Consider the following 25168-nt stretch of genomic DNA (forward strand, 5'->3'; position numbering starts at 1 on the left):
CTTGTTTCCAGCAAGTCTTCCAGCTCCATGTTTCCAACATCGTTTGCTCACTTCATGTCTGTGTGTCACGTTTTGATACCTCTTGCAATGTTCACACCCTCAGCAGCAAAAATGGTGGACTCGGTAAAGGCTCAGATAATGGTTAGCATCTTTTTTCTTTTAGCAAAGAGGTGTTTGTATTTAAAATATCTATATTGTTCTGAGGCATAATGCTATTGCCCACTTAATAGCCTACAATATAGTGTAAACATAAGTTTTATGAAAGCACTGGGAAACCAAAAATTTGTTGTGACTCAATTGTGATATTGACTGTCCTTCAGGGGTTGGGAACCAAACTTGCAGGATTTTCTGGGTCTCCCTGTGCCTTGGGATTGTGAGTAAATCAGACAGAAATCGCGTGAACCTGGCGTGGAATGTATCCTGTAGCTCTTGTTCCGGTGCAGGCAAGCAATGTGCAGATTAGATGTTTTATCCACGTTGCCTTCTATCCACAGAGTTTCTGAGAAATCAGGGTGAGGTCTCCGCGGCGGCTGCAGCCCTAGAGCGCCCGACGCACACGCATGCAATCCGCCGCCGCTCGCACCTCTACCCTGGCCTCCCGCCCCTGCCGCACTTTGTGGACGCCAGCTCGGTCGGTGCAGTCGGATGCGGCGCGGCAGCCCTGGGCCCCGGCTCAGAGGCTCCTGGCGGAGAAGAGGCAGCCCGCCCGGCCAGGGACCCTGTACGAGGCGGCGGCCAGCCAAGGGGTTGCGTAGACCCTGCCCGGCCAGGCCCAGCCAGGCCCTGGACAGAGACAGGGCAGGGCATTGTTCATGCACTGACCGACCTTAGCACCGCTGGCATGACCTCAGGGAACGGAAACTCTGCCTCCAGCATCACCAGCACTGCCCCCAAGAATGGTGGGACACTCATCTCTGCTGGTGGGGAATCTCAAGAAGTTTGCACAGGGGTTCTTGCCTGAGAAACTTCCTCAGCAGGACCATACCACCACCACTGACTCAGAGATGGAGGAGCCCTATCTGCAAGAATCCAAAGAGGAGGGTACTCCCCTCAAACTCAAGTGTGAGCTCTGTGGCTGGGTGGACTTTGCCTACAAGTTTAAGCGTTCAAAGCACTTTTGTTCCATGGCTTGTGCAAAAAGGTACAACATGGGGTGCACCAAACGAGTGGGGCTTTTCCACTCAGACCAGAGCAAGGTGCAAAAGGTGGGAGCCACGACCCACAACCGCCGTCAGGCCAGCAAAGCCAATCTGCCAACACTTACCAAGGATACCAAGAAGCAGCCAACAGGCACCGTACCCCTTTCAGTTACTGCTGCCCTGCAGCTAACACACAGCCAGGAAGACTCCAGCCGTTGCTCAGATAACTCAAGCTATGAGGAACCCTTGTCCCCCATCTCAGCCAGCTCGTCCACCTCCCGCCAGTGACAAGGCCTGCGGGACCTGGAGCTCCCTGACGTGCACATGCGGGACCTGGCGGGCATGGGACACCACTTCCTGTCAAGTGAGCCCACCAAGTGGAACGTGGACGATGTCTACGAATTCATCCGCTCTCTGCCAGGCTGCCAGGAAATCACAGAGGAGTTCCATGGCCAGGAGATTGATGGGCAAGCTCTGCTGCTGCTCAAGGAGGACCACCTGATGAGTGCCATAAACATCAAGCTGGGGCCCCACCCTCAAGATCTACATGTGCATCAGCATGCTCAAGGAGCAGGGCAGTGGAGGGAAGGGCCCCCCTGCTGTGGGGCGTGGCTGGGGAGGAGGTCTCGGGACCTCCTTGGTGGCTCTCAGGGGCCTTTCTTTCTGTGGGAGGGGCAGAGAGGTAGGTGGCACAGAAGATGGGGCTTTATGCTTGTAAATATTTGATAGCACTGGCTTCCTCCAAAGTCCCACGACTCTAGCCCCGCTTCTCTTCCTCTCTTTCTGTCCCCCACTTTCCAGGGGGTATGTGGTCAGGCCTCCCAACCTGAGTTGGGTCACTTCCCAGGGCAGCCGTCGGGCCTGGAGAGAGGCCTCGGAAGCCCTCGCCTGCCTTCTTCCTCTTCTTTCTCGGGGCCCAGCTCGCTCTTCCGTTGCCAGCTTCTCCCACTTCAGCCTGTTACTGAAGCCGCCAGACGGGTTCTCCCCCCTCACCCCTGCAGGTGGAGGGAGAGAAGCTGGGCCTGCTTTGGCCACACCTGCGAGTACAGACGCCTTAATGCTATGTGTGTGACTGTGTGGGAGCCTGGACTGACTGACGGGCCGAGAGCCCCCCTGGCATCTCCAGGTGTTTTGTAACAAACAGCCACTTAGTGCTTTGTTCTGGACTCCACTCAGCCTCAGGATGGGGAATAGGAAAAAGCGCTGCCTCGGTGCAGAGGCAGGATCAAAAAGCGATGCAGGTTAGCAGGAGATTTTCCTTTCCAGATTGTCGTGGTGTCTCTGCAGCCCTTTCCTGCACTGTGACACCCCCCGCCCCGACTGCCCTGCTGTGTCACAGATGGCATTAAGGAAGCTGCCAGTGGGCTGGGCCAAGCTGTGCCTCCTGGTCTTGCCTGTCCACCCACCGTGAGAGCCCAGTGGTGGGGCCCAGAGAACGTCCAAGGGCGGAAGAGCTGGAGTGACCGCCGAGGTGAAGAAGGCAGCCTTCGGCCTCGGCTCCCACACTTCTTTGCCTCTGGAACTTGCTGGCAGCAGTGTGAGCTGCCCATGGAGGAGGTGGGGGCAAGAAGGGCAAGGGCCGGCCTCTGACCTGCCCTGCATACTGCAGGCTCCCAGGGAAGAGTTGGACTCACCCCAGGGGAGGGTGGGTGCCCTTCTCAGTTCGTTCTATTCCCCACTCACACCCCCAGGCAGGGTTGGAAATGAAGGACTTTTTAAACCTTTTTTTGTTTTTAAAAAACAAATACGTAAAATCCATTCCTTCTGTGCCTTTCTCCCTTGGGGATGCCTTTCTGTGATCCTGAAGAGCTACTTTTCACCTGCAGGGAGAGGGTAGGTCCCTGGGGTGGTAGGGGGACGACCACCTTAACTGGACAGCATATCCTCCATGCTTTGCCGCATCATTTGAGGGCACACTCAGCCCCGGTTCAGATCCCACCTGTTCTTCATGGGTATTCCTTGGGAGTGCAAGGGTCCAGGGCCCCTTCAACTCTGAGCCTCCCCGACCCACCACTGCCACTGGGGAGACAGGACGCTGTTCGTCAGCAATACCTGGCTCACCGGAGGCAGAGCCCAGAGCTCCCCACCCTCACACACACACCTGTGGTGCGTGCAGCTCCGTGTCCAGCACCACCCTTGGGGTAACTCTGCCTCACTCAACAGCTGAGCATTCTTTGGATGCTGGAATAGCAAACTGTTAGGAGTCTCTGCCTCAGGAGGCAATTGCCTAAGCCTCGAATAAAGAAGGGGCCTGCCAAACACAGGCTGCTTGTGCACTCAATTAGTCTGTAACAGAGGGGCCCAGGGAGACTGATTAGCAGGGACCTTTTAAGAACTAACACCCACATCTTGATGACAACTGCAGAAAACCTTTAAGATGTAACTACTTCCTGGAGGAAGAGGAGAAACAAACGACTAGTTGACCACCCACAGGATGGAGCTAGGACTTGGGAGGTCTGGTCTGCAGAAGGTCGGGAATGGCTAGCCAGACCGGGGCCAGCATGGGACCCTGGGCTGAGGGGGAGTGGGGAATGTCCCCCAGGAAGACCCCCATATTGCCCACCCCACTCCAGGGCAGGGGAGCGGGCCACTGTGGCCCGTGCAGCTTGGCGAGTCCATGCTGGACCTCGACTTCCACTTTCTGGAGGACAAAGCCAGGCCCAGCCAGAGTCTGTCCTTGTATGTGAGGTGGGAGAGGGAGCTGAAACTCCTGAAAGAGGATAGGCTGGATCTGCAGGGCTGCCTGACACAGGTAAATACACCCCTGCTGTCTCTTCACTCTGGGTGGAAGGCCTCATTCTGAAGGGTGCTTCCTTCAACATATATTCGCTCCTGATATTCATGCCTTACATAGAATTTTGCAAAACTTTTGATCGTGACTGACAGTATTTTCCCCACACTCATATATGTACTGAGATGTATGTAACTGAAGCAAAACAGAATAATACCTACCCTGATGTATTAAAAAAAAAAAAAAAAAAGATATCAGGGTGACAGTCCTCTGAGGTGGGATGATGCCCAGAATCCGCTAGAATGGCACACTCTTTCCTCGCTGGGCATAACTGTCAGCTTTTAGGTTGTGAATATTTTTTAAATCTACAGTTCCTCATTCACCCTCCCATAGCCCCTGGCAACCACCACTCTACTGTCTGTTTCTTTGACTTAGACCATTTTAGATTCCTCACGTAAAGGACATGCAGTATTTGTCCTTCTGTGTCTGGCTTATTTCACTGTACCATAATGTCCTCTAGATTTATCCACGCTGTCATGACTAGACAGGTTAGCTTCTTTTTAAGGCTGAATGATATTCCACTGTATGTATATTTTACTTATTTATCCATTCATCTGTCACTGGACAGGTAGGCAACTTCCCTGTCATGACTATTGTGAGTAGTGCTGCAGTGAACATGGGAGTGCAGAGCGCTCTTCAAGGTCCTGATTTCAGTTCCTGTGGATAGTAGTGGAATTGCGGAAAGTATTATGTGATATTTTTGATTTTTTGACGAACCCCTATACTGTTTTCCATACTGGCTGTACCAATTTACATTCCTACCAGCCGTGTTGAATGTGTATAGTTTACTAAGAAACTTGCAAACTGTCTTCCAAAGTGGTTCTCCCATTTTGCATCACCACCACCAAGGAATGAGAGTTCTTGTTGATTCACATCTTTACCAGCATTTGGTGTTTTCAGTCCTTTGGATGTTGGCCATTCTGAAAGGCATGTCGTGGTATCTGCTTGTTTTTTTTAATTTGCAGTTCCATAATGGTATATGATGTGGAGCATCTTTTCATATGCTTGTTTGACATCTGTGTTTCTTCCTTGGTGATGTATCTATTCCTATCTTTTGTCCATTTTTTATTAGATGTTAGTTTTCTTCTTATGAATTTTAAGAATTCTTTGTATATTTTAGATTAGAGCTTTCATCAGATATATCTTTTGCAAATATTTTCTCCCAGACTATGGCTCATCTTGTTCTCTTGATGGTGTATTTTTACAGAGCAGAAGTTTAAAGAGAATGGAATCTAGCTTATCAATTATTTCTTTCACGGATCCCCATCACTTTTTTCTTTGATGATCTTTTGTTGATCGATTGATTTGCTATGTGGCACATGGGATCTTAATTCCCCAACCAGGGTTTGAACTGACACCCCTTGCACTGGAAGCACAGTTGTGTGTGTGTGTGTGTGTGTGTTGAGGAATAGCAAATTAACAATATTGTGAACAGTTTCAGGTGGACAGTGAAAGGACTCAGCCATACATATGCACATATCCACTCTCCCCCAAACTCCCCTCCCATCAATACTGCCACATAACACATAACCAAAATAATTAAGAGTGATAAATAAAGGAGACAAATAGATAATGCTCAGTAACCGTATGATAATCTGCATGTGCAAAATCAGACACCCTCAAGTGATCAAGGGCTTACAAGATTATCTGGTGCTATCCTTCTATGTAGAAAGTAAATATTTTATTATTTGGACTAAAAATATTTTTTCAATTTATTTCTTGGCTGTGCTGGGTCTTAGTTGTGACACTCAGGACCTTTCCTGCCATGTCTGCAGGCTCTTTAGTTGTGGCATGTGAGATTTTTAGTTGTGGCACATGAACTCTTGGTTGTGACATGTGGGATCCAGTTACCTGACCAGGGATTGAACCCAGGCCCCCTGCATTGGGAGCACAGAGTCTTAACCGCTTGATTTAACCACTTAACAACAGGAGGGTACTGAAAGTAAAGATTTTTAAACTACCCTAAATCTGGCGGCTCAGATGGTAAAGAATCTGCCTGCAATGCAGGAGACCTGAGTTCAATCACTGGGTTGGGGAGATCCCCTGGAGGAGGGCAACCCACTCCAGTATTCTTGCCTGGAGAATCCCCATGGACACAGGAGCCTGGCAGGCTGCAGTCCATGGTGTTGTAAAGTGTCAGATATGACTGAGCAAATAAGCAGACACCCTAATCTGGCTGAAGAGAAGGAATATATCAGCTCCTTTTTCTCTGACAGCATAACCTCTTTCCCGAGTTCCTTGATTTCTGCTGCATGTTCCTAATCTTAGATTACTTTTGGGACCAAGACCTGCTTTCTCCAACATTTGCTAGAGGTTAACTGTTCAATGTCTGTAGGAATATGCATTTCCCAGGAAGCCTTTAATCAAGTGACAGATGCTGATATGGGAACCTCCATGAAGGAGGGCTGAGGAGACAATCACTGCTGAATATAGGGGTCATCCAAAGACTAAGAAGAGGAATGTTAGATCAGTAGAAGGCAGAGACCCAGGTTGTAGTAGATGTAGTATGTTGAGCAAAAGGAATCCGAAAGGACTAGAGTTGCATGCCCACTGTCTGTTCTCAGAGGCCCTGATGGACTACGATCACATGAGGATCACACTGACTTCCCACTTGGAATTCTCAGGAGACTAGGACCTTGATGTAAGACAAGCAGCTTCATAAAGCAGAGAGTGGAGTTACAGGATTCGTCATGAGTCAATGTGAGGACCTGAAAGTGAATGCATGGTAGCACACGCTATAAAAGGAGGCCCTGGAAAATCGCTGATGCTGTGGTCCCCAGGAAGCGCTGGGCACAGATGTCAGGTTGATTTCAGTCTGGAAAGTCTTAGCGAGGTGAGGCCTTTGTCTAAAAGGATCAGCCTGTTTCGCAGAGGGACGGACCTGAACCCAAGAAGGACCTCACATGCAATGCTGAGTGTTAGACAGGACCCCTGGAGAGGGAGCCAAACAGATTTCTGTAAATTGTTAGCCCTGAGAGACCCAGAAGAGCTACTTCTGAGTGGTCCCCTCATTCAACCTGTGTGATCTTAGGGAGGACAGGGCCTCCTCTAGCAGAATCGGACCCCAGATCTGCAGAGGGGGGCATCTTGACCATAACCGGACTTAAGGTGAGGACCATCAGTACTAGTAAGAGGGTCTCTCCCCCTACGAGGGAGGCTCACAGAGTGGCGCCCCCTCCTGACAAGCAGAGATGCTCAGAGCAGCACCCTGACTCCCGACACTAGGGACTTAGGAAGGCGAGGGCTTCGTTTGGGAGCTGGAGGACTCGGGTTCATAGAAGAAGGTGTCCTGGGCTCTGATACACTGCACAGGAGGACCCAGGGCTGGATGGATATTGAACTACCGGGTTTCTGTACCGCCCCGCCCCCGCCTCCTGCCCCTGCCCCGCCCCTAGGAGACCCCACGTACGAACGTATGCAGGGCCCCTCTTTTCCGCTTCCGAGGCGAGGAGCGCAACTGGTAGCTGCAGCGTCTGTTCAGCGGAGATTGTGTGCTGGACTCGTCCGGAGCCAAGGTGAGGACCTGAATGTAGCTGAAGTGAATTTCCCAAGCCCTCCCTGTAAGAAAAGTGACCCAACCGCATCCCACCCCTGCAATCTGCAGTGTAAGATCCCCTGTCCGGAGTTGCGGGCCGAGGAGCCATCTTGTTGCCACGTGAAGGGTCGGTGGCGGTTCGGGCGGCTTTGTTGAAAGAGGATGGACTCTTTATGCGTTGGAAGTGGTATTTGCCCTCAACAGGTGAAAAGATGGGGCTTTCAGTGCTCACAGGGCTATCTCCTTCCAAAGTGGTGGCTGCACAGAAGCCATTCCTGCCACCAATGCTGCAGTGCCACGCAGTAGTGGCCCCCAATCTTTTTGGCACCAGGGTACCGGTTTCTTGGAAGACAGTTTTTGCATGGGATGGGGTGCAGTGTGGGATGGGGTGTGATGCGGTGGACAAAGGAGGGTGGGGTGGCATGAGGGTAGGGTAGGGTAGGCTAAAGGGATGGTTTCAGGATGCTTCAAGCGCATTACATTGTTTACTTTATTTCTGTTATTATTACATCCCCTCCCGCTCAGATCATTAGGCATTAGAATGGGAAGGTTTGGGGTCCAAATTACCATAGAGTAATTCAGGCTGAGAGAACCCGTCATTTTTGCATGGTGTGCAGGGGCTGGCAGGCGTTGTGGATAAGGGACGTTCAGGTAGAGAAAGGCCTTTATATAAAAGGATATGGACCTAGAGGGTGTTATGTATGTTTAGTGAAATGAGTCAGAGAAAACGAAATACTATATGATTTCACTTCTGTGAGGAATCTGAAAAACAGAAACAATTGTAGAAGCAAGAGAGAAAAAACAGATGGTTGATGGGGGTTAGGGTTAGGGGCGTGGGGGAGAAGAGAAATAGGTGAGAAAGGTTAAGATGTAACTACCAGTTACATAATAAAAAGCAATGGGTGTGAAAGGGAAATAAATAAAGACATAGAATGATAGATAAGGTAACCCATTAGGCATAAGGAGGAGTCTCAGCCTTAGAAGGAGTCAAGCTAGGACCTTCAGTGCTAGTCAGCAGGCCTGGCATCCAAGTGGATTGCTGCACTAAGGAGCAGCCCCGCTCTCAGATCTGGGCATCCCCAAACAAGGTAGCTGGATATGGAGCCCCCAGCATCTCCTCTAGGCACTCAGGGAGGTGAGAGCTTTGCTCTGGGGCATGCAGACTCAGGTCAGCAGAGGGAAGACCCCAAACCCTACCCAAACTGGAGGCCAGAATCCTGAGTGAGGACTGAGGGAGCCCCTGACTCCAGAACTGGGGCAAGGGGTGGGGGTCGAGAGTGCTGCCCTTTTGGTTAGCAGCATAGCCCCGAATAATTTTTGGTGGAATGTGTCTCACTCTGTCAGCTTGGGTCCGGGAAAGGTGAAGACTTTTCACAGGGTCTTGGGCTCAGGTCTGCAGAAGGCAGAGTCCCAGGAAGGATGTGGTGTCCAGGGGAAGATCCATACACGGTAGAGATAGCCACATCTGATGCCCCCTCAGGTGTCAGCCCTGGGGGTCCCAGGGAAGAGCTGGCCAGTTCTGGTGCCCCTGAGTTCTGCCTGTGGGGTCTGAGGGAGATGAGGGCCTTGGTTTCAGGTCTGCCTGCCCAGGTTAGGAGAAAACGAGGAGTCCTAGGCCGTGAGAGATGTTGAAGCACCAATTCTATGTGAGGAAGGAGACAACTGACTCCCCCAGCACAGAGGAGCCCACACAGAATGCCAGCTCTGCCGTCGCCCTGGGAAGCTGGGTTAGAGCTCTCAGGCAGAGACGCCCTCTCATTTTCTCCAAGGATGGTTTCAGGGATATTCAGGTTTGACTTTGATGGGTGAGGCCTCATTCAACATAGGGAGGAAGCCCAGTTCCTAAAAGGAGTCACAGTGGTAACACTGAATGAACATGCGAGAACCCCACCCAGAAGGAAGTGAACCACATAGTCACATCACTCCTCTCAGACCTGGGAGACCCAGGCATGGGGATCAGATGACCCCCACTTGCTTCTGCACAGAGCCTCGCAGGGAGATGAGGAACCTCGTTGATGGGGGTATGGGTTCAGGTCCGCCACGGGAGCATTTGCAGCTATTACCAGGAGCCCAGAAGAGGACCTAAGAATTGAGGGACCATCCAGCTACCCCGTGACAACAGAGGGCAGTGCAGAATCTCTTCCTGACGGTCTGCATGAGGAGTCCACACACAGCTGTAGCTAGAGATCGGGAAAATGTCGCTGCTTTCTAGTGGGTCTCAGGGAGATGGGGGACTTAGTAGGAGGGGAGAGATCTCAAGAAGAGACAGAGATTTCCTGGTCTTGCCAGGAGTCACAGAGTCATGATAAGGACCCAGAGAGATGACTTAGTTGAGCACCTACCCAAAGCAGTGGGGGCCTGCAAAGTCCCAGTCCCTGTCTGCCCTGGGGCACCTTAGGCAGAGATTGCCAGATGTCACCCCTCACTTTCAGCCCCAGGAACTCAGGGAGATGTGGGCCTTGATCTGAGGCCAGAAAACTCAGGGTGGACTAAGGGAGGAACATAAATCACATCCAAGTGAGGACGAAAGGGGCCAGTGATGACAGAACAGTGAAGTCCCACAGAGTCCAGCCCCTGCTGCCATCCCAGGGAGGTCAGGGACAGGGATGACTAGAGGTGGCTCACACTTTCTTTCGCCTTGGGAACCTCAGCGTGCTCAGGTCAGCAGAGGGAGAATTTCTAACATTTTCCAGGACTCACAGAGAAGATGCTGAGGACTGTGGGAAACTCCCAGAATTCCTCGCACTGTCACTCCTTGGTGCCCCCAGGCATACATGGCGGGCCGAAGTGTGTGTGCCTCACTCACAGCTAACAGGGAAGTGAGGGTCTTAATCTAATGAGTCAGCAGAGGAAGGAATCTTAGACTCTCCCCTGAGTAAAATCTGGGGACCTTGCATGAATAGCACCCATTAGAGGGCCTCAACCTCCTGCTGCAGTTCTTCAGGCCCCAGAGACCATGGGCGGTAGGGCCAGGTAAGGCCACCCTGGCTTTCCCGTTCGATCTTAGGGAGCCGTTGGCCTTGCTGTGAAGAGAGGTCCTCAAGCCAGGAGAGAAAGGAGCCCCCAGATCCTCCCAGGAGTCAAAGTGGGGACTGCGAATGAGGACTGAAGGTAGCACGCTCCCCCTTGCAGCTAATCAAACGAACACTAGAGTCTTGCCTGATCCTCCGCTGAGGCCCGTCATTTCTTTGTGTCATTTCTAAGGGAGATGAGGTTCTTCACCTGAAGGGGCAGCACCAGAGGCGGGAGGGAGGGGCCCACACCCTTGGTGTTGACAAGATGAGGACCCTGAATGGTGGAGAACCGAGTTCAGGACAGAGCAGGCCCCCAGAACTGCCAGTGCCATCCACCCCTACAGTGTCCATGACTTGGCTCCTTCTCATGGGTCCCAGGGAGCTTTGAGGTGTCGCCTTTCAAGCAGCACATGGCAGGGGTCCCGGCCCCACTAAGAGCTGCTGTGACAGTTGTGTGTGTGAATGAAGGGACCCAGAAAGGGCCCCACTCCCAGGATCTTCTGTCATTGGAGGCAGCCACAGGCAGGCTATGGCCTGAGGCTGGCACGCTCTCACTTCTACACAGGGTTCTCAGGGGATAGGCTGACCAAGAACAAGAGGCCAGCGGTTCCTAGAGTAGGGCTCTCAAGGAAACGGGCAGAGCAGCCTTATTCCCTCCATGCTGAAGGAGCTCATCCACTCATCTTCCCTTCTCCAGGTTCCAGCATCACCTACTTGCCTGCCTGCTTCCCTGCCAGCTGTGCCTGCTGATAGTCATGCCTCGGGGGCAGAAGAGCAAGCGCCGTGGGTGTGAGAAACGCCGCCAGGCACGCATGGAGACCAAGGATCTCGGGAATGCTCAGGCTGCTGCCACCCCCACCCCTACTTCTGGGAGTACGCCCCCAGGCTCCCCACCTGCCGGTGCGGGCCAGAAGCCTCAGGGAGCTGCAGCCACTAGCTCTCCTGTTGCAGGGGCTTCACGCCCAAGATCTAAAGCACGTGGCAGGGGCCAAGTTGAGGAACGTGAAAATTCTTCCCGGGCCTCAACCTCTGTTAAGACCGCTCCTCTAGACCCTCTGACGGAGAAGGCAGGAGTGTTGGTCAATTTCCTGCTTGATCAGTTTAAGATGAAAGAGCCCATTAGGAAGATAGATATGCTGAAGCTTTTTCACAAAAGGTACAAGACACGCTTCCCCGAGATCCTCAGGAGAGCAGCTAAATGCATGGAGCTGTCATTCGGTCTTGAATTGAAGGAAGTCAAGCCAAATGGTTACTCCTATACCCTGGTCAGCAAGATAGGCCTCATCAGTGATGAGGTGCTGAGCAGCAGCTGTGAGGTGCCGAAGAATGGGCTTCTGATGCCTCTGCTGAATGTGATCTACGTGAATGGCAACCGCGCCTCTGAGGCTGATGTCTGGGAGTTCCTGAATGTTCTGGGCATCTATGATGGAAAGCAGCATGTAATCTTTGGGGATCCCAGGAAGCTCATCACGGAAGAGTGGGTGCAGCAGAATTACCTGGTGTATCGTCAGATTCCCGACAGCGATCCCCTGAGCTATGAGTTCCTATGGGGCTCAAGAGCCTACGCTGAAACCAGCAAGATGAAGGTGCTGGAGTTTTTGGCCAAGATCAGTAGTACCATCCCCAGTGCTTTTCCGTTCCATTATGCTGAAGCTTTGGGAGAAGAGAAGAGATCCCGAGGCAGATCTCTAGTTAGGTCTCGTGGTGCTGCCAGGGCCACTGCCCGCTCCAGGGTCCCACCCAGAGATCCGTCCAGTGCCCACTGAGTTTTCAGGCGGCAGCTTCACTTTGTTTGACCAATACTGCCAACCTTTCAAGAAGTGAGAGGCTAAAGTAGGGCTGGAAATGTCAATACGTATCTTCTTTGTGTTCCTGTTTTACACTATTACCTTTCAAACGTTGTTTCATTTCCTAGCACGTTTGTTTAGATTCAGAATCCAAATTTACGAATGACATGGATCACAGATTTGTTGTTGTCTGTCAGATCTAAGAGTAAGAGTTTTGGTACTGTGTAGTGTAATTCAGAAAATCCTTCATCTTTTGGGGATCCAGAACAAGATAACATAGCTTTGGAATAGTAATTTTCTTGGAAATGTGAAAGAACGTTGTAGTTTTAAAACAGATGAAAACGAAGTAAGCTGGAGTCAAGTTTTGATTTATGTTATTCACCTTTATCTCTCTATAACATTCAGTAGTACCCTTAGCGATATATTTAGATGTTGTTAGCTTATTCAAGAATGCCAATAAAAACAATAAGAAACTACATTCCTTGCTTGGTGGCTCCTTTATTCCCATCTTTACTTGAGCATCTGCTCTTCAGAAGGTTCTGTGCTGGTGGGGGTGATGCAAAGATAAAGGAGACCCTGTACCTGCCTGTAGATGTCTTGTGTATATGAGCAGTGATTCCATAAGGAAGGTGGTGTGATGATCTAAGACAAGTGACAAAAGCAGGGAGGATGCTGGGGAGGGAGTTGGGATGAGAGCAGTGAGGTATAAATTCTCTCAGCCTTTATTCTCTTAAACCAAAACTTTGAGGTTTGGTATTTTGGCCAAGGTCAATGGTAACATCCCCAGTGCCTTCCCACCCGATTATGAAAAGGCTCTGAGAGAGGATGACGAGAGAGCCCGAGTTGCAGTCAGGGTTTATAGTCTTGCCAAGGCCAGTGTGTGCTCCAAAGTCACGTCTAGCAGTCCCTCCAGCCCCTAGTCAGGTCTGAGGCAACTATTTCACTGCGTTCGACCAACACTCCCAACCTTTTAAGTTGTGAGAGGCTAAGGTGGGGCTGGAAAGCTAATCATAATATACATCTTCTTTGTCTTCCTGTTCCTTCCTGGGAGGTCATTTTAAGTTGGCTGCGTGGTGGGCTGGATGAACCTGTGATAATGGTGAGCCGGGCCCAGATCCCCAGATGGTGGGCCTCAGATTTGGGAGGCTGAGACTGAAATGAGAAGCTTCCCTGAACAGTTACCCTGAGATTGTGAGTCAGCCAGAGGGAATCTCCACCTGGGGGAAAGAACAGAAGGTGTCCAGTGCTCCTGCCCCAGTGCAGGTGAACACAGTCCACAAACCAGGTGTTTGATGCATATTACTCTCTCCTTTGTGATGGGATGTTGAGACGTCACTGTACTGGCACTCTGGGCCCTGAAGGGAAGGAGCCCCAGCACACTCCAAACATGAGGGTATCTCGAGTGTAATCTAGTAGACCTCCTGAGCGGGGCTAGATTTTAGTGGTGGTGAAATACATGAAAATCGGGGTGTTTTGTCGGGAGGGCTTTGGGAGGCAGGGGAATTACTGGTCCTTGACACAAATTCTATAAGGTTTTGCATTGCAACCTGGTAAAACACTTGCCTCTAAATTCAATAACATATTCTCTGATAGAGAAAATTCACTTAGGATTACTTGTTTAGTTGCTAAGTCGTGTCTGACTCATTGTGGGCCCATGGACAGTAGCCTGGCAGGCTCCTCTGTCCATGGAACTTTCCAGGCAAGAATACTGGAGTGGATTGCCAATTCCTTCTCCAGGGGATCTTCACAACCCAGGGATTGAACTGACATCTGGTTGTCAGGTAGATTCTTTACCACTGAGCCACCGGGGAAGCCCTACAGTTTCTTGCTAAGCAGCAGTTTGATTGACTTAGCTTTCTTTGTTTAGAAGACCACATAGTCTCTAGTTTCTCCTGGGTAAAGAAAAATTCCCATAGATGAAGGTAGAAATTCCCATAGATTTTCTTCCGGTGTGAAAATAAGCATCATTACACCTAAACTTTGCCAGCTGCAGTGCCAGGTGCTTTGCACAAGCTACATATGTTCTGATACTTCTGTAAGACAAGGCTTATCAAATTCACTTAGCAGACAAAGAACTTCTATTCTCCAGGCTGATAAAATGACGGAACTGAGTGTAGAGCCTGGTCTGAATTGCTCTAGAGTCCATAATGCTTCACTCCTCCCAGTCTGAGGCTGACATATTGTCAATTCATTTCTCTTCACACTGCCTGGTCACAATCCCCCTGCCTGCCCGTGATCCCCCTCGCTATGGGGGGATACGAGAGCACTCCTGTGGGGTCTGAGAGCCGCTATGGAAACCAGCAAGGTAGAAGCCCTGGAGTTTTTGGCCAAGGTCAACTATACTGTCCCCACTGCATTCCTGCCCCCATTATCAGGCGGCTTGGAGAGAGGACGTAGAGAACACTGGAGCCAGAGCTGCAGCCAGGGCTGGTAATTCTACCTCAGGCAGTGATGGCCCTTCTGTGGCCAGTGCCCAATCCATGGCCGCATCCAGCCACTCGTCTCACCTCTAGTGTGGTCTGAAACTGTTCTTCACTTTGTGATCAGAAAAGCCTGTCAACCTGTGTTCCTGATATGCGTCAATAACTTTTTGACTTATCCATTTCTTGCGGGGGGTGAGGCGGTAATTTTCAAGTGATTTTCTTTTCAGTACTAAGTTTATTTAGATTCAGATCATAAGCTTATGAATGACATGGGGTCACACACTTATTGCTGTCTACCAGACTTAGAAATAAGAATTTTGCTTTCTGAAATACAAACTGAAAAATTTTAAATCATCTGTGTGATCCAGAGCAACATTACATGGCATTGGAATAGGGGTATCCTTGGTAATGTGAAAAACCCCACACTAAAATAGGATAAGAAAAGAAAAAAAATTTAAAGTGGTTCAGTTATGGGTCTAGCTTACTGTATTCAGTCTCTCATTCCTAAATTTCAAAGATACATACCTTTTAAATTTTGGAGCATATATAACTTTTGCATTTAGGATATACTTAAATTATTAAAGAAAATGTGGGTTTATGAAAATGTAAATTGATGCAGCCACTATGGAAAATATTATAGATGCTCATAAAAAAATTGAAAATAGAACTACCATGTGATCTGGCAAGTCTACTCCTGGAAATTTAGCTGAAAGAAATGAAGCCAACACCTGGAAAAGATATCTGCACCCCCCATGTTCGTTGAAACATTATTTACCATAACCAAGTTATGAAAACAACATAACTGTCCATTAATGGATGAATGGATAAAGATAATGTCACATAGACACACACACACACACACACACACACACACACACACTCATCCTCACTCAGATATTATTTAGCCAATAAAAAAAAAGGAAATCTGGCCATTTGCAGCAACACAGTTGCACCTTGAGGGCATTATGCTAAGTGAAATAAGTCAGACAAAGACAAATACTATATAATCTCACTTATATGTGAAGATTTTTGAAAAATGAACTCACAGAGAATAGATTAGTGGTTGCCGCAAGTGGGGGTTGGAGGATGGATGAAATGGGTGTACGTGGCCAAACGGCATAAACTTTCACAACTTTCATGTACAAAATAAAGAAGTCCTGGAGATATAATGTACAGCATGGTGACTAGTTAATCATTGTTGTTGTTAAGTCGCCAAGTGTTTTCCTACTCTCTGCAACCCCATGAATTGTAGCTTGCCAGCCTCCTCTGTCTAGGGAATTTTCCATGCAAGGATACTGGATTCAGTTGCCATGTCCTTCTCCAGGGGATCTTCCTGACCCAGGAATCAAACCCTCATCTCCTGCATCAACAGGAAGATTCTTTACTGCTGAGCCACCAGAGAACCCCATAGTTAATAATACTGTATTGTATATGTGAAAGTTCCTGGGAGAGTAGATTTTTTTAAAGTGAGGTATAGTTGATGTGGGCTTCCCTGGTGGCTCAGATGGCAAAGAATCTGCATGAAAGGCAGGAGACCTGGGTTCAATCCCTGGGTCAGGAACATCCCCTGAAGAAGGGAATCGTTACTCACTCCAGTATTCTTGCCTGGAGAATTCCATGGACAAAGGGGCCTGGTATGCTACAGTCTATGTGGTCAAAAAGAGTTGGACAAGACTGAGCAACTAATACTTTCACTTCATTTTCATAGTTGATGTACAATATTTTATAAATTACAGATGATTAACAAAATGCTTCACAGTTTTTAAAGGTTATGTTCCATTTACAGTTATTGTAAATATTGGCTATATCCCCTTTGTTGTACAATATATCCTTGTTGCTTATTGTATACATATTAATTTGCACCTCTTAGTCTTCTGTTCCTGCCCTTCACCTCCTGCTTGCCACTCCCCACTGGTAACCACTAGCTTGTTCTCTATATCTGTGAGTCTGCTTCATTCCCCTAGTCTTTTATTTTTTAAATTCTCCATGTCAGTAGTATCATACAGCATTTGTCTTCCTCTATCTCACTTATTTCATTAATACCGTCCAACTATTTACGAATTAATAGCATAATACCCTCCAACTCCATACATGTTGTTGAAAAATTGCAAAAGTTCATTCTTTTTAATGACTGAGTAATATTCCATTATGCATGCACACACGCGCACGTGTGTGTGTGTAGGTTGTATACATATAGATTACTTTTGTACCTTGGCAAATGTCAGTAATGCTGCTATGAACATTGGAGTGCATGGAATTTTTGAATTAGTGGATTTTTTTTTTCATTTTAAACAGTAATTTAAAGTTTATTCAAGCTTTAATGCAGATTATTCTGACTTTAAGTTAGCATTACATGGCATACTTCTGAGTCCATTCCTGAAAAATTCTGTTGTACTCATCTCTGTCTGTTTTATAGATCTGTGCAACCTCTGGCACTAGGGAGGGGGTCATTGGGGTTCGAAACACATAGCAGGGAGCAAATGGATACCAGAACTGTAGAAATCATGGAAGCAAGAGACCACAGTGATTTTAGAGTAGCGAACCTAGTGCTGCCATTAGTGTTCATGTCTGGATGATAAATTCTGTTGCAAATGCACCCTTAGGTAGTGTGAACGGGTAGTCTTTAGGGAAATGAATTGGCACAGAGAATACACTGCCTCAATATGGGCTGCCGTTCTTTTTCATAATTGTGGTTTCCCAGTGAAATGTATCATCCCCAACTGGACCTGTAGAATACTGTGCTGGAGGGTCCCTGGCCACCTCACTAAGTTCCTTATTAATCCATTTCAGCGCCACAGTCTGTGCTTTTTGTCTGACTCCTCACTATCAGTGTGTGAAGGTCCGGCCAAAACTCCTGACTATCTGGTGGCTGGGAAGGACTACCTCTTCATCTCACACTGGCTCTGCCAGACACAGGTGCCTTCTTAATAAACAGGGAGGTTGGACTGGGGTGGGGTCACTGGCAGAGAGTAGATGAGGCTGGAGGGGAAGGGGAGATGAGCAGTGGAAACCCTTAGACTCAGACAAGCATCGAGTACCTGACGGAGACCATCCAAATTAGTGGGTTCTTTTTTTTTTCTTTCAGATATACACCCGGGAGTGGGTTTTCTGGGTCATGTGTTAGTTATGGTTTTAGATTTTGAGGAACCTCCTTACTGTTATCCATGGTGGCTGCACCAATTGACATTCCCACCAACAGTGTACAGATCGTGTCCACATGCTCATCAACATTTGTTACTTCTGTTCTTTTTGGATGATAGCCCTTCTGATAGGTATAAGATAATACCTCATTGTGGTTTAAATTTGCATTCATATGATGATTAACGATGTTGAACATCTTTTCATGTGCTTCTCGGCCATTTGTATGTCTTCTTTAGAAAAATGTGTATTTAAGTCTTCTGCCCATTTTTTTAATTCTTTTTTTAAACTGTTGAGATATGTAAGCTGTTCATATATTTTGGATATTAACCCCTTATTGGTTATATCATTGGCAAATATTTTTTCCCATATAGTAGGTTGTCTTTTCATTTTGCTGATGGTTTCCTTTGCTGTGCAAAAGTTTTTACCTTTAAATACATCTCATTTATTTATTTTTGCTTTTATTTTCCTAGCATAAGGAGACAGATCCAAAAAAATATTATTATGAATTATATCAAAGAATGTCCCACTCATAGTGCCTTCTAAGAGTTTTATAGTTTCCACTCATATTAGGTCTCTAATCCATTTTCAGTTTATTTTTGTATATAGTGTTAGAGAATGTACTAATCTCATTCTTTGACAGCAACATGCCAAAGAATAAGATTAGAGCCTAAACACAACTTGGTATTATCAGAAAACTAAATATGCTTTTACATTTGAGCCAGTAATTAGAGTTTTCAGAAAGTAACCCTGAAGAGACATCCACAACTTTATGAAAATACTTACATATCCATGAACATGTTAACTGAAGGAACATGATATATATATCCACAGAGGGGAGTACTATACAGCTATAAAAAATAATGAGCATGATCTTTGTAAAGTAATATGGAGTGCTTCCATGATAGATATAGATATATAAAAGAATGTGGGAGTTTGGGGCTAATGTCAATGATACCAAGTGCAGTGCCTTCACATCCTGGTATGAAGAGGCTTTGAGAGCTGAAGAAGAGAGAGCCAGAGCCAGAGCTGCAGCCAGGGCTCCTGCAGTGCCAGGGCCAGTGCACTTTCCAGAGCATGTCCAAATTTCCTCCCACCCCTAGTGAAGTCTGAGCAGATACTTCACATTGCATTTCAAGAAAGCAGGCAATCTTCCCACTAGCGGAGGGCCACGGTGGGGCTCATGGAAATTCAGCATATAACGTATTTATTTGTGTTCCTATACAATATGCACAAATTGGAGGTTTTTCTTTTTTCTGTTTTTAAATATTGTTCCTTTTAATTAAAGATGTGTTTAGCTTCAGAGTCCAAGTACACTAATGGCACAGCTCCGACATGTACTGCAGATTATCAAGTTGAAAACTAAGAATTTTCATAATACATAGCACAGACTGAAATCCTTCAATCATTTCTTGTCATTCAGAATAAGAAAACATGATATTTAAATATGGATTTTTTGCAAAAATGGAAATTATTCCACAGTGAAGTCTGTGTGATTATCAGATACAGACAAAAAAGTCTTGAGAGGTATTCACTTCTTGGTTTGTTTTATTCCTTTTAGTCTTTCTTTGTAAAACTGAAGTGTATGTACCTGGATTGGCTTAGCTTATTTAAGAATGTGGGAGAAGTGAAAACCCAGTAAACTTTACTTCTTGCACACTTTCACTGTAATTCTTCAAATATCAATTTAGCATCTGTTCTTTGGAGGCTTCTGAGTAGTATTGGGGGTGCTAAGAAAAATAAACCGAACCATTTCCTATAGAATTCTAGAGTCTAAGAGAACAATTCATATAAAGTAGCTCATGAACAAAGATCTAGGGGCCCAATAAAAATGAGGTGTAAGGAGGTGAGGGGATTGAGGGCTTCCTCATGAGGAGTCTAGTGTAAATACACTGAGGCAAGGCACTTGGAGACTTTAGGACAATAAATGTCCCTGAGAGGTAATTTTAAGTTAGGCTACATGTTGAGCCCACCGGGGAGGCTGTGGAAACACTAAATAGAGGCCAGACCCTCAGATGGTGGCTCTCAAAGTTGAGAGACTTAAGACTGGAATGGAACAATTCCTGAACAATTACTTTTCAATTATCAGGCTTCCCAGGCCGCTCAGTGGTCAAGAATCCACCTGCCAATGCAGGACATGTGGGTTCATTCCTTGGATCAGGAAGATCCCCTGGAGGAGGAAATGGCTACCCAATCCAGTATTCTTGCCTGGAGAATCCCATGGACAGAGCAATCAGTTCAGTCCATGGGATAGAAAAGGGTCAGACACGACCGAGTGACTAAACAGCAACTTGAGTAGACCAAGAGAAATCCCCCCTGGGGAGGGCATGGAATGTGCCCTGTGCTCCTGTCCCAGTGCCCGTGAACGCAGTGCACAACCTAGATGTCTCATGCACATCATCTCCAAGGAGATTCTGTGAAATAAATATAATAGAATGAAACCGGAAACTCAGAAGCCAGTGGGCTGACACTCTGCTGTGAGTCGTAGAAACAGAGCTCATTTTATTGAAAGGGCATTCCATTCAGCGGTTTTGGCTGTGTTGATAATTCCACAAAGTGTATGAGATGAGTATATTTTAGGTGATGTGATGGTGAAATTGATGAAGGTAGGGGCTTATTTTATTTAGTTACTTATTTATTTGGCTGTGCTTGGTCTTATCTTTGGAATCCAGGATCCTTGATCTTCCTTGCACCCTGAGAGTTCTTTAGTTCCAGGATGAGGAATGTTTTAGTTCTGGTATATAGGATCTTTAGTTGTGGCATGTGAACTATTACTTGTGGTGTGTGGGGTCTAGTTCCCTGATCAGGGGTGTAACCCAGGCCCCCTGCATTTGGAGCACAGATTCTTAGCCACTTAGCTACTGGGCCACTAGGCAACTCTCTAGAAGTTGATTAAATGAAAGAGCAGCTTGGAAGGAAGAAAGAGTGAGTTTTAGAACCAAATTCTAGATTATTTAAATTTCATTCAGTTAAAAAACTACACCCACACTCAAAATACGATTTAGTAGTGGAAATGAAAGATTCTTTCTAAACAGCATTTTGGACTGATTTGGTGTTTCATGTCCAAGAATGCCACAGATTCTCTGACATCTCCTGGATTTAAAAGATTCCTCAGGGTCGGTGGTATCCTCCAGGATGAAAATGATCATAATCATAGTAAAAACAGATATTGTGTAAAGTCTCACTGTGGTCCAGGCAGTGTGCCAGGTGCTTTAGCTACATGCCACTAGCCCTACAAAAGCCACTTCACCGGAGGCTCCCCGAGTTTGGGGATGGACCCAAGTCCTCACAACTGATAAGAGTCAGAGCTGGGCCTAGAGTGCTGGTCTGAATTTAACCACAGCATGTACCCTTCCACTTGTCCCAGCCTGAGGTGCTCATGAGTCAGTTAATTCACTGTCTTTTAACACTCCAACATGTATCTTGAGTGACAGAAAGAGGGACACTGTAACGAAAACACTGGGATGAAATACATAGCCAAGGCAATACAAACACCAAAATAATTAAGAGGTGTGAATAAAGGAGAGAAGGAGATAATGCTCAGTTAGCAAATGATCACCTCCATGTGGAAATTCAGACACCCTCAAGTGATCGAGGGCTTACAAGATTATCTGGCGCTATCCTTCTATGTAGAAAGTAAACATTTTATTTGTTTTAATTAAAACTAGTTATTTCTATTTATTTTTTGACTGCTCTGGGTCTTAGTTTGGACACTTGGAATCTTTGTTGCCACATGCAGGCTCTTTAGTTGTGGAATGTGAGATTTTAGTTGTGGCACGAGAACTCTTAGTTGTTGGATGTGAGATTTTTAGTTGTGGCATGTGGGATCAAGTTACATGACTAGGGATCAAACCTAGGACCCCTGCATCGGGAGCGCATAACCACTGGACCAACAGGGAGGTGCCAAGAGTAAATATTTTAGAACTACCCTAAATCTGGTGACTCAGATGGTACAGAATGCGCCTGCAATGCGGGAGACCTGGGTTCAATATCTGGGTTGGGCACAATCCCTGTGGAGGGCATGTAACACACTTCAGTATTCTTGCCTGGAGAATCTGCATGGACAGAGGAGCCTGGCGAGCTACAGTACATGGGGTCACAAAGAGTGGGACATGACTGAGCGATTAAGCACACACCCTAAATCTGGCTAAAGAGCAGGAATATATCACCTCTGTCTCTTTAACATCATAACATCTATCCTGAGTTCCTTAATTTCTGCTGCATTTTCCTAATCTTACATCACTTTTGTGACTGAGACCCATTTTCTCCAAGATTTGCTATAGGGTAACTGCTCACTGTTTGTAGGAATATGCATTCCCCAGGAAGACTTTAATCAAGGGACAGAAGCTGATATGAGAACCTCCATAAAGGGGGACTAAGGAGATAATCAACCCTGAATATAGTGGTCACCCAAAGACTAAGAAGAGGAATCTTAGCTCAGTAGACGGAGCAGTCCCAGGCTGTGGTAGATACATTGAGGATGGTAAGCAAGAGGAATCAGAATGACTCAAGTTGCATCCCCACTGTCTATTCTCAGAAGCCCTGATGGACTAGGATCACATGAAGATCATCCTGACTTCCAACTTGGAATTCTCAGGAGACTAGGACTTTGATGTAAGACAAGAAGCTTCATAAAACAGAGAGTAGAGTTACAGGATTCGTCATGTGTCAATGTGAGGACCTGAAAGTGGACTCACAGTAGCACACACTATAAAAGGAGGCCCTGGAAAATCCCTGATGCTGTGGTCCCCAGGAAGCTCTGGGCACAGATGTCAGGTTGATTTCAGTCTAGGAAGTCTTAGCGAGGTGAGACCTCTAATACAATCAGCTGCAGTTTCGCAGAGGGAGGGACCTGAATCCAAGGAGGACTTCACATGCGATGCTGAGTGTTAGCGGGGACCCCTGCAGAGGGAGCCGAACAGAATTCTGTAAATTCTTAGCCTTGAGAAGCCCACAGGAGCTCCTTCTGAGTGGTCTGCTCATTCAACCTGTGTGATCTTAGGGAGGGCTGAGTCTCCTCTAGCCAGATCAGAACCCAGATCTGCAGATCGGGGTGTCTTGACCATAACCAGACTTAAGGTGGGGACCATCAGTGCTAGTGAGAGGATCTCTACCCCAACGAAGGAGGCTCACAGAGTGGCAACCCACCTGACAAGCAGAGATGCTCAGAGCACAGCTGGCCTCCCACCACTAGGGACTTGGGAAGGCGAGGGCTTTGTTTGGGAGCTGGAAGATTCGGGTTCATAGGAGGGGGCATCCTGGGCTCTGATACACCGCACATGGAGGACCCAAGGACGGATGAATATTGAGCTACTGGTGTTCCCATAGCATGCTGCCCCTGCTGTCATCACTGGGAGACCCCACGTAGGACCTTATGCAGCTCCCCTCCACTTCTGCTTTGAAATCCAGCAGATCGACTGGTAGCCGCGGCGACCGTATGGTGGAGACTTAGAGTTAAGGACTCGTCTGGAACCAAGGTGAGGACCTGAATGGAGCTGAAGGGACTTTCCCAACCCTCCCAGTAATAAAAGTGACCCATCCACATCCCACCCCTGTGATATGGCTCTTAAGAGTCCCTCAGAGCTATCGGCTGAATGTGGTCTAGAGTGTCTCAGGCTAAGGCATTGGTCTGTGGGGGTAGGCCCGGATTCTACCCCTGGAGGAGCTCTAGGACCTAGATGAAAGCCCTGAGGGATGATGAGCAGACTTCGACACCGCCAAGGGGGCCACTCTGAGCGGCTCCCCTGTACTGGGCTCTAGGAGGCCCTGGGTAGAGCTGCCCAACTGTGGTGCCCCCTGGTGTCCACTGGAGGTGGTTTTGGGGAAGTGAGAGCCTTGCTGTAATGGAATAAACCCAGTTCAACAAAGAGACCTGGTCCCCAATATTAATGGCTGTGACGCTGAGTGAGGATGGAGGCTCCTCCCATAAGAAATGGAGTCACATAAGGCGCCAGTCCTATTTTGAGGACTGGGAGAATCAGGCGTTTTGACATGACACTTCCTGGGACGCCTCAGAGAAGTGAGAGACCAGGTCAGTGGGGGCAGCCTCAGGTTGACAAGGGAGGGTTTCAGGTGTCCTGGTGGATGGTGAGAACCTTGGAGGCTGTGGATGTTCCACACCCGTCATTCGGACCACATCTCCCTGTCGTCATCCCTGGGAGACCTCAAGAATACATGTCTGTCCCCACTGCGCGCTAATGGGGAAGTAAGGGTCTTGGTCTGAATGGAGTGGTCAGCAGAGGGAGAAACCTTAGACCCTGTCATGAGTCAAATGTAGAGCTTGGTTGCTTCTGTATCCTGGCTATTGAAAACAGTTCTGCAGTGAAGACGAGTACAAGTGTCTTTTTCCATCCCCATTTCCTCAGGGTATATGCCCACTAGTGGGATTGTTGGCTCATGTGGTAGTTTGATTCCTAGTTTTTGTAAGCAGAGTGAATTAAGTCATAAAGAGGAAAGCCAATATCAAATATTAATGCATATGTATGGAATCCAGAAAGATGGTACTGATGAACCTATTTGCAGGGCAGCCTGGAGATGCCGACATAGAGAACAGACTGGTGGACCCAGTGAGGGAAGGAGAGGGAGGGGCAGATTGAGAGAGTAACATTGAAAACGTGCACATTACCATATGGAATATAGACAACCAGTGGAAAATATTTTTATGACCAGGGAGCTCAAAGCCAGCACTCTGATATCTTAAGAGGGGTGTGACATGGGAGGGAGTTTCAAGATGGAGGAGACATAAGATGTACCTATGGCTGATTCATATTGATGTGTGGCAGAAACTGGTACACTATTATGAATTAATATTGTAAAAAAATTATTTTCAAAAAGACGTATAGGAGAAAACAGAAGGAAAAAAATATTTTAGACCTTGAATTGGGATCTTGTGAGGGTTCACAGGGACATCAACCTGCCTGCACCAGATTTTGTTCTCAGGAGACTGTGTTTGGTAAGATATGGTCATCTTCACTTCCTGCTTTTGGGACACAGAGTGATTGGCTTTTACTATCAAGCAGTCATCACTTCAGGAAAAAGTTGAGCTTCTCTACTGCTACTGCTAAGTCACTCCATTCCTGTCCGACTCTATGTGACCCCATAGACGTCAGCCCCCAGGCTCTCCCGCCCCTGAGATCCCCCAATCAAGAACACTGGAGTGGGTTGCCATTTCCTTCTCCAATGCATGAAAGTGAAAAGTGAAAGTGAAGTTGCTCAGTCGTTTCCAACTGTTAGTGACCCCATGGACTGCAGCCTACCAGGCTCCTCCATCCGTGGGATTTTCCAGGAAGGAGTACTGGAGTGGGGTGCCGTTGCCTTCTCCAAGCTTCTCTACTGGGAGCT

At 47.6% G+C, this 25168-nt stretch overlaps 2 protein-coding genes and 1 pseudogene across 2 annotated transcripts in view; all 3 read left to right on the top strand.

Annotated features, from left to right (window-relative positions):
* The window catches only part of LOC147340067 (melanoma-associated antigen B4-like), a 49605-nt gene that overhangs the window by 22022 nt on the left and 2415 nt on the right, over window positions 1–25168 (top strand). The gene's annotated exons all lie outside the window — the stretch shown is intronic.
* Window positions 842–2252, top strand: LOC147340068 (polyhomeotic-like protein 2 pseudogene; annotated as a pseudogene).
* On the top strand, window positions 7330–12744 carry LOC147340069 (melanoma-associated antigen B1-like). Its single transcript, XM_086388419.1, has 2 exons — window positions 7330–7445; window positions 11177–12744. The coding sequence occupies exon 2, from the start codon at window positions 11235–11237 to the stop codon at window positions 12243–12245; it is 1011 nt and encodes a 336-aa protein (XP_086244545.1). The 5' UTR covers window positions 7330–7445; window positions 11177–11234; the 3' UTR covers window positions 12246–12744.

Source organism: Bos grunniens, chromosome X (assembly GCF_055505025.1).
Source record: "Bos grunniens cultivar Pamir isolate PY7600 chromosome X, Bosgru_T2T1.0, whole genome shotgun sequence".
In the NCBI taxonomy this organism is placed as follows: Eukaryota; Metazoa; Chordata; class Mammalia; order Artiodactyla; family Bovidae; genus Bos; species Bos grunniens.